This window comes from Trichechus manatus, unplaced genomic scaffold (genome assembly GCF_000243295.1).
Source record: "Trichechus manatus latirostris isolate Lorelei unplaced genomic scaffold, TriManLat1.0 scaffold00098, whole genome shotgun sequence".
Classification (NCBI taxonomy): domain Eukaryota; kingdom Metazoa; phylum Chordata; class Mammalia; order Sirenia; family Trichechidae; genus Trichechus; species Trichechus manatus.
Window position 1 is genome coordinate 4,396,482 of NW_004444034.1, and position 13,122 is coordinate 4,409,603.

The window sequence follows — 13,122 nt, forward strand, 5'->3', positions numbered from 1 at the left end:
ATATATATATAAAGCATATATACACAAAAACCCGTTGCTGTCAAGTTGATTCCGACTCATAGCGACCCTATAGGACAGAGTAGAACTGCTCCATAGGGTTTCCAAGGAGCGCCTGGTGACTCTGAACTGCCGACCTTTTGGTTGAAGCCATAGATCTTAACCACTACGCCACCAGGTTTTCCATATATATATCTTGCTCCAAGAAGAGAATTAAATGATCTTTATATGTTGTTGTTGTTAGGTGCCATCAAGTTGATTTCGACTTATAGAGACCACGTGTGACAAAGCAGAACTAACCCATAGGATTTTCTAGGCTCTAATGTTTACAGGAACAGATGGCCAGGTCTTTCTCCTGTGGAGCCACTGGTGGGTTCAAAACACCAACTCTTTCAGTTAGCAGGTGAGCATTTAACCCTTTTGCCACCAGGGCTCCTTGATCTTTATATAAATCATATTAATGTATAAGTTTAAAAAACAAACATAAAAATATCCTCGCTAACTGCACTCCAAGGGTAGGTCAAAAGCACTCTTGACTCACTCTGTTGTCAAACATGTCACATTATTACTATTAGCAGCTCAGCAGGCTATTCCTAAGCTTAGCATTATTACACAAGATCTTGCCAAAGTCTATAAAATATCTTCCAAGGAAATGGAGCATCTATGAACTGTATTTCTTTGGGATTCCTACCACCATTCTCTTCTTTGAAATTATTTTTAACTGTGATTGTTTATAAATTAGTAGTCTCTACAAAATTTTCCCACATTCATATTTGGAGTCCACACAATTGTATAAACTCCACCATCACTATTCTTCCCTTCTTTGTTGGAAGAAAGCCATAAATAACAAACTAACACATTAATGCAGCTCTTGTCTCCTGATTGTGCTTCCCAAAATAGCATTAAGTAAAACTTGAATCTGAAATCAGTTTTGGGAGGATGATGTATTGTTTGTAGTAAGAAGAAGAACTCATGGCACCAGTAAGAAATTTTACAGCTCTGACACAAGACTTTATAGACTATTGCTCTTGAAAGAAATCAAAGCTACTACAATGTGCAAAAACTATATGGAGAAGACTTTGACACCCATAGCTCCTATTTAATAACTGTGCAGTTAGGAGGAAAGTATCTAATTCTTCTGAAATTTTCTCAGCTATAAAATCAGTCTTCCTTGCAGAGTAGGATGTATATTCATCAATTCATGATTTGGGGCATTTTTATTCAATCAGAGTCTGTGTTTCAATGGAAAACTTACATCTATAACAAATACAAAATAAAGACGGGGATTCTTGCTTGCTTTTCTAATCCGGGCTTGATCTTGTACCTTGAAGAAGTTCCGAGCCTCACTAAACCTTCTTTTCCTCTTTACAAAATCGAGACAATAATAGTTACCTCCTAGAACTACATCCTCCCTGGGCAGGGGCAGATTAACCAGTAAGCAAGGTACGCACTGGCTTACATTAAGCAAAGTATGCGCAGGCTTACCTGTATGTACTTACTAATCTACAGTGAACAATTTCATCTGTTTTTGTGGTAAAAAACAAGTGAAATTGTTCACTACATATTAGCAAGTATACACAAGTAAACCCATGCATACCTTATTTAGTGGGTAATCTGTCCCTGTCCCTGGGTGACGCAAACCGCTCTTGACTACTAACCAAAAATCCTACGGAACACAGTTCTACTCTGCAACACATGGGGTCACCTTGAGTCAGAATGGACTCAACAGGTTTGGTTTTAGACAGTATTTAGTCCAGTGCCCAGCACGTAGTAAACACTTAATATTTACTTTTATTATTTCTCAAATTACATCTATGATTTTTTTTCTTTCCACGATCACATATTCTACGCTTGCTTTCTGCATTTTTTTCAACCATTTGTCCTTAACTTCATAAAATTATTGTGAGGATAAAATGGAAATAATAAAAATACATGTAAAGCTTTTAATAGTACTTGACAGATAATAACAAAACTCATTGCCATCGAGTCAATTCCAACTTATAGCGACCCTACAAGACAGAGTAGAACTGTCCCATGGAGTTTCCAAGGAGCAACTGGTTGATTCTAACTGCCGACTTTTTGGTTAGCAGCTGAATGCTTAACCACTGTGCCACCAGGGCTCCACAGAACTCAATAAATATTTGCTATAATCATTGCTGTTGAAACTCTTTCTTCTATTTGGTCCCATGATGCTATATTGAACTTTTTCTCCTCTCACTTTTCTGGTCGCTCCATATCTCTCTCCTTTGGCTCCACTCCCTTCTCTGACCACCCATATGTGGAGGTAGAGTTTGGTCCTCTGCTTTCATCATATAGTTTCTCACAGACCTACGGAGCCATGCATTTATCCATTTGTTTAATGCCAAAAGATTAGTGAATGTTCTAAATCTATATCCCCAGACCCAGTGTCACTCCTGAGCATCATTCTCATCGTTCTGGCTACCATCTGAACATCAGCACCTTAGTGACTCCATATTACCTGAAACACTTCCTATTAATGTTAAGTTCATCCTAGTGATTCCCCAACCAAGTTCCCCTCTGGAATTGCCTATTGTAATCAATTACCAAAGAGTCATTCCTGAATATTCCCTTTCCATCTCCCCCACAAGTCAGCACGTCTCAACTGTTTCTCTTTTCCTTTATAATGTCTTTGGCATCTAACTTTCCTGTTGACTAGAGCCCAGATTCACTACCTGATATAAGGGAATTCCGTATCTTTTTCTCTCACCTCTGTCTTTTCCAGAAATCCTGCCTATCCCCTATTGTGAGATTAATCATCCTAAAATCTGGATGGCTGGTTAGAAAGCCTACTGGTCCCTGAGTAATCCAGCTTTCTTACCCAGGCACACCCATACACAGACTCACCACAGCCACTAAGGTCTAGTTGTGACCATCCCCAAAGAAACCGGTGCACTCCTTCACCATACCTTCACTTAATTTATTGGGGAGGCTCCTCTTCCTTTTCACTTTATCTAAATTCTGCCCTTCGCTGGGACCATGCCAGGCTTAACCTCCTCTGTGAGATTGTCTCTACCTGCTGGAGGCACCAGTATGCTTGCTCTCCCACCTCTGAAATTCTAATACGCTTAACCATCAGTGTTTATCTTCTGTCCCCAAACATGTAAGTTCTTAATAAGAATATGTAAAAATCAAATTATTCCCTGGGGCACGGACCATGCTGAGTTACTTGCTCCTACAAAGGTCATTAAAGTGACAGAAGGACATCATTTTTGAATAACACTGTTTACTTAAGATTCTGTTTTGTCTCAAAGGGCAATGCAAAACACTTTCCTAGACCAAAGAGGGGACAAGCGCTGCAGAGAGGCAGCACACTGCCTGCAGCCAGGCACTTCTCCCTTTTTAAAGGAAAAGTTAATGGGAGGAAGTGAGTTCTGCAAGTGCTTTCAAAATATTATTTAATAAGAGCAGCGAAGCTTTTTCTCCTTTGCTGTATTTCTGTCTCTGACATGCAAGGTCCTTGATGGCTAACTGGCCCACGATCCTCTCTGAGGTCCACAGCATTTCCTCCTTCACCAGTTCACAAGCTGGGCAAAGGTCAGCGTAAAATCACAAACAGATCGTATCCTTCCTACTTCCCAACCTCTCAGCTAGACAGAGAATAACTCGCATCTTGGCATCACATTTACAAGCACCATAGCTAGCAATTTCCCTTTGTCACTAAATCAATCAGCCATTATTAAATTCTTCATTAAGCCTGCCTCCCCTCCTCAGTTTTCATTAAGCCACATTTTCTAATGTCTGAAGCACTTCCCGTCACAAAGGTACTTGGGGGAGAGGCAAGAATTACTTTTATTCATGCCTCAGGGTATCTTTAGTGCTAAAGCTAGTGAACCCATCTAGGTGTTTTGTATTACTAAGCAGTAATAATAGTATCTATAATAATACTTAATCTGTTTAATAGTTCAAGATTTCCAAAGCAATTTCCAAAGCATTATCTTATTCTCAAAACAGACCAAGGTCATTAGGCTGGCTTTGCTCCTATTATTTTAGAGATGAGGACACAGGTCTCAGAGCATTGATGCAGTTTGCCCAAAATCACCAGAGGAGGAAGAAGAGGCGCCTGAATTAAAACCAGGTCTTTCTAATGTGCAAACCAGTGTTCTTGCTACTCCCGGTGGTGGCTCATACCTAGAACAGAGTTTGATGAATAGCTGTTCCGCTTTTTCGTGTCTCAGTGGCATAGCATGTGTGTCAGAGATAGGAGATTAGGAAGTCAATAATGACTGGCCCCATGCCAGTAGTTTCTGTACCAGGGCACCCTCCAACTTGACCATAGGAGGGGGCTTCGATGGAAGAAAAGCAGCAAGACATTCGTAGGAGACAGGAGGGGAAGCAGGTAAGTCTGCAAACCCTGGAGGAAATATGAACTCCGAAATATTCATCTGTCTGGCTTGTATCACCGAGCACAGAAGATTAGCTGTCTGAGTCTTGCTTTAATTTTATTGCTGCAGGAATATGAGTGAGAATGAGAGAAACATTGGTTATGAAACATCCAAAGGAAAAATGTCATTCTTTGGGGAAAAAAAAAAAGTTTTTAAAAAATGCACACCGAATGCCACCAAAAAAAAAAAAAAAAAAGAAAAAGCAGATACAATTGTGCTGCAAAAATACAAACATATGAGAGAGGCAACTCTATTCTTTTTAGGGACAAACATAAGATTACTCTAAGCAAGTGCCTGGTTCGCAAAGTCTTTGCCTTCAGAATACTTAATTCTTCCACCTTAATTTTCTGTTTCTACTTGTCTATAATGTGATGTTTAATCAAGATTTTCTAAACCGGAGATGGATTATTTTTAATTATCAGAGCTTGCTTTTTTTGATATGTTTGTTTCTCCCTAGATTTAAATTGGTAACTGGACACACACACAAAAAAAACTGACCAATTCATTTACTAGTTGTGGAATCATGGGCAAAATACTTAATTGCTCTGTGCCTCAGTTTGCTCATCTGCAAAATGCCGATATTAACAGCACCCACCTTTCATGATTGTTATCAAGATTTAATAAATATTTGTAAAGTGCTTAGAACAGTGCCTGGCACCAAAAACAAGCAAACAAACAAAAAAAGCTGTAAAAGTGCTTTAAAATAAACAAGTGATTGAATGAATAAATAAAATGAAACAATAAAAGATTAAATTTAGTTAACCAAGCAGATGATATTTTTCCCTACAACCTGTAGCTGTCCCGTTGCACTGAACTTTCAGCACGGGCAAACAGTACCCTCATTAAGCACTTATGACCTCTCTAATAGTTTAGTTTTTCATATTTTTTTTTCCAAGAGAGGTTGTATACCCCTTGATGGTGCCAAGTATATGTTACACGTCCTTATTTGCCCCTAATATCTACTAAATTTCTATATGCATAGTAAATACTTGGCTGAAGTGTATTTAAAAAATAATAATAATTTGAAAGAATTAATCCCTCGGTTTGTTATTTGATGTCATAAGGACCCAACATACAGGGACATCCTTTCCCCTCATGACAATAGTGCCACTAACTATGACAGTCAAATATATGTGCCTGCCTTTAGTGATGTGAAAGAGCTGAATTTTTTTTCCCCCAGAATGGGGGACATGTATTAATTCACTCAGCATAATTTATGAACAAGTAACTCTTGGCTCATGTTTTAAAATATCTTTAAACATTTCTTCTGAGGCATCATTTCAGTGACTGTAGTAACCTCAAATTCTTTGCTTCTCTTCACTCTTGTTTAAAGTCGCATACTGAAACACGAAAATAGCCTGGTTCTGGCCTGATCTAATCAACGGCCTACTGAAGGCTGGAACTCTTGGCTTTGCTGTTATTTCAGGATTATTTCACTAATTACTGCATAATTGACCCAGTTTTCAGAGACTGTCCTATTTTTTTTCAGAGATTTGTCACAATATTCTACCAACATTTCCCAGGACATTTTTTTTTTCCTCACCCACTTTCCATGGTATGAACCAGGAATATAGTTTGGAATAAACTGCAATCTCCTGATTATTTGTTAAAAGAGCCCATTTCCAAATAAGAAAGCTCTGATAGGACAGAAATTTCATGGAATCCACGCCTGCTATTTCTAGTTTTGACCTAATCTCAAAACTCCCACAACACAGCACAGTGATGCCTCTGGGATCTTAAAGGTAAAGATTCCTGGCCCTGCCACTATATATGACACTGTGAAGTAAAAAGTTGAGAAATACATGAATACTTTAACCAACTGAGACAAGAAGTCTTAAAATATCAGGCCAAAATCAGCCTCCTCTTTTTTGTTTTTAAGATTACTGCATATGAGTGTTTTTTCTTAATTATCTAGTTAATCGTCCTTGTCTGTTTTAATCTATTCCTGGTCATTTTTTCTTTTTTCTTTTTAATATGTATCCAGAGAAGACTGAAGCTTTGTGACTGAGATGAAAACACATCTGTATAGTCTATACCTATTTTTTTAAGCTTTAGGCTATCATTGCCATACCTTCTTTCATTTTGAAGACTGGCTGCACTATTTAAATTGGAGCATAATCATAATTCTAACTGAAACCACAAAGAGCTGACCATTTACATAATACTATATTTTTATGAAAAAGCCACACAATACAAAAAACAAACTGACAATAAGAACTTTTAAGAAACTTTCAATCCATCTTCCAGAATTTCAATACTATAAGTGATACTCAATGTCCATTATGACAAGCCAGAGTGCAAAACAGTCAGTGCTTTGTGAACTGCCACAATTTTAAAAATCATTTTAGTTCTGACTGTATGTAATTGTTTTCTAATGGCTATTAACCAGATTCCAGATAAATGGTTGTTTACTGTATTAAAGAATAGCTAACTACATTACGAGTCTAATGAGGGTTATGGAAATAAAATACTACTTGCAGGCTAACTGACAATTTACAGGCCAACTCTCAGATGACATATCATCATTATGTATCAGGTGTCACAATTTCACTCATGAATATTCCCAATAATTATGATGCCAGTGGCTTTCAACTTCTCAGGTAACTGCTCTCATACTCTAGGATGGACCTAGACTTCGATCTACTTTCATTCCAAATTTACTTTTTTGGAGGTAGTGTTATTTACCTCTTCTAGCTTCTGCTGACAAAATCAGGGGGACCACATGAAGATATTGTTTTAGGCAGGGTGCTATCGTTAAGGAAAGAAACACAGTATATCCCGCGTGGAGGCCGCTGCAGCCTAGTGATGCAGTGTAACAAGCAAATTGTTTTTATTTTGTGAAGTGTACTTTTGTTTTCAGAAATTCTATTGGATGATCTCAAAGAAAGAAGATAAAATTATAAGGATCTTTTCCCAGGTATGGAACCCTGATGGTGCAGTGGTTAAGAGCTTGGCTGCTAACCAAAAGGTGGGCAGTTAGAATCTACCAGCTGCTCCTTGGAAACCCTATGCGGCAGTTCTACTCTGTTCTATAGGGTCGCTGTGAGTAGGAATCAACTCGATGGCAATGGGTTTGGTTTTTTTGTTGCTGTTGTTTGTTTTTTTCCCAAGGTACAGCCTTCTCAATAAATGTAATAAATCACCTAAGCCTATTTTATTCTTTTTTCAAAAGAACCACAGACCAAACAGAAGTCATTTTGACATGAATGCCTTTCAGTATTTCATTTTTTTATTTTATTTTTTCTAGCTCTGTTGGAAGATGAGTGCACTGTAAATATTATGATTTTACCTTAGTCTTCCTGAAGACTCCATGCCTCTCCTAAGGGCTTTGGAAGTGTTCCAGTTCTTAACAATAACCTGAAGCTGGCCTGCACTATATTGTGGCTGAAAGACACTATTTTATTTATAGTCACCATCTCACACACATTTACTGTTTTCAGTTTCCTGAGGAGCACAGAAAACTATTCTACAAATTTAATATGGAAGAAAGCATATATCAGATAACTTCCTACTTAGGTTTTTGTTTGTTTTTTTTTAAATGTGTAACTCTTAATTCAATTCAACAAATATTTACTGAGCATCTACTCCCGTTTGGGTGCTGTTAGAAATATAATAACATAGGCTTAGTGTTGTTTTGTTATACAGATCAATTCTTTCAGGGGTCTTCATAAATTCCTTCAAAATTTATCAAAATCTAGTTTTTTCCTTTGTACTTGAGAAGTTGGAAATAACCTGTTTCCAAATAAAGGGGGACATCTTCTTCTACCTCATTTCTGGAATGTCCCTATGTAATCATCTATACTTTCCACCTACAGTCTCTTTAAAACAATGCTACTTTTTTAAAAAGTTGTTGAAAACAAGATGGTTCACTAACAACTCAAGCAATGTGGTCAAAATTATGTTCAGACATGCATTCTTCTGAAGATACCCCAGTTTTTTGGACTAGAATGGTCAGGACAAGGAATGTGAGGACACCTCACTCACAGAACGGGGATGTATAAGCATCGAGGAATTTGGCATATAGCATACTCACCTGACAAAGCAATAGTAAGTTAAACATCTAGGAAAGATGGCAGAAACTTCTGGAGGAGTCAAGTCAGATAAACCTTAAGGCTGTAGGGTGGAAGAAGTGGATTCAGGCCAAAGATAAGAGAAAGGCTAGTGGCACCCTGGCACTGCCAAAAAGACAGATGTCTTGTAGGTTTCAGAGCAGGAAAGAAGCAGTTCTTACATACGTATGGTAGTGATTAAGGTTTACAGAGGGTGCCAAGAGGTTAGGCCTATTTATCCACTAGTTCTTGTCACTGGGTATATGTAGATTTGGGGTGTGAGGAAGGAGGGAACTGTTTTAAAAGAATACAGGAGGAGGAAATTCAACTGAATTTTTGACAAACTCTACTTAACTTCTATACTTTTTGACCTTGATGTACTATAACTTCTTTATTATACCTGTTCATCTCCAACCATAGAAATTGAATTCACAATTATTAGTCTATACGTCTTGATATACCTGTATTTCTACAGCTTCTCATTTTTAACTTTACATACACAAAAAAAAATATTTAAGATTTTGTTCAGGTGTGATAAAAATAATATTACATGTCAATCAATAAATCTCCCCCCATTGTTGATTTCCAGGGAGAGAGATTTTTATTATTAGTAACCCATTCTTTATATGAAAGTATGAGATAAACTACTAAAACACCATTTCTTTAGTAAATCCAGAAAAATCACCATGTCATGTACATGATAACCGTAAGTGACTTTCATCTTAATTAGGTTTATAAACTAGTGTGAATATTAATTCATTTACAGAAATAAATGAAAATAGGTCTGATGTCTCACTAAATGCAATCTGCCTTCTTGATAATGTCTCTAACAGACTGCAAGACACATTTAAATACAAACTTCTCATAGCTCCCTATTCACTATAGCTCAACAAAGAAAGTTCCTTTCTAAAGGACATAGGGAATATTAAGCATTTTATTGAATAAATTTTTCAGTTTTGATATACACAAGTTATTAGTTTGCATGACCCTACAATGTACCCCTCAGATGGGAAAAAAAAAAAAAAAAACTTCTTAAAGGGAAATTGTGGTCAAAGGATGGAATTTTGTATGTAGCCCTTGAAATTTTGCCACCTAATAAAAAGGTAGAGTAAGATCTCTATAACTAACCAATGTCTGTATCAAAACTTCATTCCCCTCAATGGCTTACTCTCTCTGTGATTTTCTTAGCTTTATGATTCTTCTTTATAGCTATCTAAATAAACAGAGTAGTTCTTAATGTAGAATTACAGGGAAAAGGTGACCAATTAAAGGAAAAAACAGTTATAAAATGTTAATTTACATTCTAAGATCCCAAGACTCTGAACAGCCTACATTATAAGTTCTCCCTCTCTCTGTGAAAGTCTTTTACAATTGCTCCAGAGATGCTTTAAACTAAACAGATGCATCAAAAGTCACAGTTCACTGAACTAAAAACACACCAACGTTTTAACAACCAGCTTCTTCTTATGATTCACAGCTCTGGTAGCATTTTTAAGTTCCCTAAGATACACTTAACTTTGAACTTAACTGAAACTACCTGACACAAAAGCTTTTCCTAATTTCTTGTATCTTTTGGTCTGAGAAAATAATTCTCAATGAGAAAGTAGAAGTCATCTGCATTTTTATATAATAATGTAGTTGGAATAAGAATCGTTTCTCCCCCATTAAATAGCAGGAGAGCTCAAAAAGTTTACCAACTGACATATCTGAGTGTTTTCCACTTTCTTCCAAAAGATGAAAAATCACATCAGACAGGAAACATATTCTTCAGATTAGTGACAGGTGTAGAACAAGCACACTAGTCAGCATTTATTTTCTTTGTCGGTAAGCATGCTCAGTGAGAGAGGGTACAGCTCTTCCTTTTCACTGAAGTGACACACATCATATTATTCCTTCATCTACACATCACCAAGCAGAAAAGTTCCAAAGTGATAAAACCACTCGACCTTGGTTGAACACAGGCTATTCTTAAAAAATAAAATTTCAGTACTAAAAAGAGAGATGATGACTATGATGATGATGATGATGATGATGTTCATGAGTCTAGCTTAAGAATTTCTTTAGCAGGAAGGAGGAAAAGTTGTTTCCATTCTCATCCTCATTTCTCTACAGACCAGGAAACTTATTCAGGAGGTGAATGAATTAGAAGCTCTGTTTAGAAGTTGAGTGATTTAAAATGCAGCACAATAATATGGTTCAGGAAGCACTTAAAATTGCACTAAGAACTGGGTGCCAATGAAGTCAGTTTTAAAGTAAAAATACCCCCCTCCCTGGGGTGCCCACCCAAAACCCACTTCTTAGTTCTATTTTCTCTTCTCTCCTAGCTACACGAACAGAAACATCAAAGCTGTGACACAACTCTGGGTAAATTCTGGAAAATGCGGGAGGGAGTAAAAGGATCCCTGGTACAAGTTTGGATTTAGGATTTACCTGCTCTGATCCCAGTTGGCAGCAAAAAGGACGAGAATCTTCCTGCCATAGTGGTCCAGATTGGCCAGGCCCCCAGGGAAGCCATCCTTCAGTGCTTGTTTGATACCAGGGTCAGTGGCCTTGAAGCTTTTGAACATGTCCAGGTTCTGCTGCCGGTACTCAAAGTACTGGGCCAGGAGGCGGAAGGCCTCAAAGTGATGAAACTTCCTGGCCCGCAAAAAGCGTAAGATGAAGGCATCGTCCGTGCGTAGAAAGCCAATGTCCGGCCTGGTGATGACCATATCCCTCACCTCCTGGATGTCCTGGTGCAGTGTGTCTGGGTTCTCATTGAGTTCTAAGCGAGCTTTCTCCAGGGTCTCAGGAGAGAGACCAGCTTGTAAATGAGTCATTGTTCTGCTTGTTCCTGAACCTTCACTTCCTGTTGCTGACTGTCCTACAACAAACCTGTCCCTTCCACCACCACACTTGCCCCCAGACCTCACCAACCCCGGTTTCCTTTCCTTTACAGGAAATGATTCGTCCTGGTGTCCAATCCAGTACCCTGTTGCTCTTGTCTCCCCACAGCTTTTCCGTGGGGGATATAAACTTCTTCCCCCTGATCACCTGAAAAACAACGCCCCACTTTGGTTCCCTCTTCCCTTTCCCTTAAAGGGATAAGGACTTCTGGCCAGCCCACCACTCCTTTTCCTGTCCTTCCTCTTTCCTAACAAAACACCCCTAATCCTACCAGGCACGGGTGGTGCTGATCTTGGTACTGTCCTCTTCTTTTCTCTTCCAAGATGTAACAAAAACAACCCCCACGCACATCTCAGCCCCAGCACTGTGAAGCTTCTGCGCCTGAAGGATGCGCCTGCCAGGGATAACGATGGGAATTCTGATTAATAATAATGTGGCTCTTCAGCGCTGAGCTCCAGGGCGGGGAGAGAGCGTCTTTGCCAGAAAGAAAAAGAAAAAAAGAGAAAGAGGTGGGGGAAAGAGCTTATTTCTCCCTCTGCTTATTCAAAGATGCTATTTTAAAAAGACAATTGTGGGATTGTATTTAAATTTTTTATGATCCAATTAGGTGGAGACTCTGCAGATAGCGCACTTTCCCTCCTTCCCTCCTAGATACACCGTGATCTCACAAGGCTCCAGCACGGTTTTTGGTGGCGTTGGCACCAGCGTGGGCTCCCCCGAACCCCACCCCCAACTTCTCGCTTCTCTCAGCCCTTTATTCCAGCGGATTTACCGCGGGAGGAAAAAAAAATCTCTCACGAGAATGCACGTTGCAAAAGCAGAGTGCGGGAAAGGGGGAGAGTGGAGAATATCTTTTCTATATAACCCCAAAGCAAGAGAGAAGAATGAGGAGCCTGCTCCTACCAGCAAACCCGGAGGCGGGGACGCTAAGCAATGCGGCACTGCCCTGCATCCATCAGCTGCGACTTCAGCAGCGGCGGCGGCGGCGGCGGCGATAGCAGCATCAACTCCTCTCGGTGGGATGTAGCTGGCAGAGAAGAGGCGCGGCAGCGAGGACCCGGGCCGAGGGTGCAGTCGGGAGCAGCCGCGGCCACATCGTCCACCAGCAGCCCGCTGCCTCTCCCAGCAGGAGGGGTGAGGGAGCAGAGCTAGAGCCACCGCTGCTCCAAGTCCTCGCGTGGCCCAGCCATTCTAGCCTCCCGGGGAGGAGAAGGAAGGGAGCAGGACCTCAGCGCGCAGATGGAGGAGGCCACGCGGTGCGGCTGCCGCCTTTGTGCGCCCGGACCGCTGGGGACGTGGGCGCGGCGGGGCGTCTGCTGCGGGTGCAGATCTCTCTTGTGCGCACCCGAGCGGCCGGAGTCAGGAGCGGCCGGAGTCAGGCGCGTCCCGCCGGGCTCCTGCTGCGGCTCGAGCTGCTGCTGCTGCTAAAAGAGGACTTGGCTCAGCCCAACTCCTCTCTAATTATCCCGGCACAGATCTCGCTGCGACGTAAGCACTCACTTGGATCGCGCACGCACTCCGCTCCCCTCTCCCAGGCTGTGTTGGTCAGGACAGCCTTTTCCCGGGCTTTCAAATATTCCGAGCCCCAAGTTTACCCTTCGCCGGGTCCCCACTCCCCAGCAGGATACTTGGGCGGCCATCCCCCGGCCAGGCGGGGAAGAGACGCCTTCCAGCCTCCCCACGCCCCTCTCACCCTTTGTATACAAGACCCCAGAGCGGCAGGCGAGTAGCTGTTGTAGATGATAATTCATATTGACACACATTTTCTAGTGCCTGTAGGAGGTGAT

At 40.4% G+C, this 13,122-nt stretch overlaps 1 protein-coding gene across 1 annotated transcript in view; it reads right to left on the reverse strand.

Annotated features, from left to right (window-relative positions):
* The window catches only part of CLVS2 (clavesin 2), a 77,113-nt gene extending 65,672 nt beyond the window's left edge, over positions 1–11,441 (reverse strand). The window contains exon 1 of the mRNA XM_023737168.1: positions 10,880–11,441. Within this exon, the coding sequence (XP_023592936.1) occupies positions 10,880–11,268 (389 nt within the window). The 5' untranslated portion in view covers positions 11,269–11,441. The remainder of the gene's footprint in view (positions 1–10,879) is intronic.
* Positions 11,442–13,122: the final 1,681 nt, after the last annotated feature.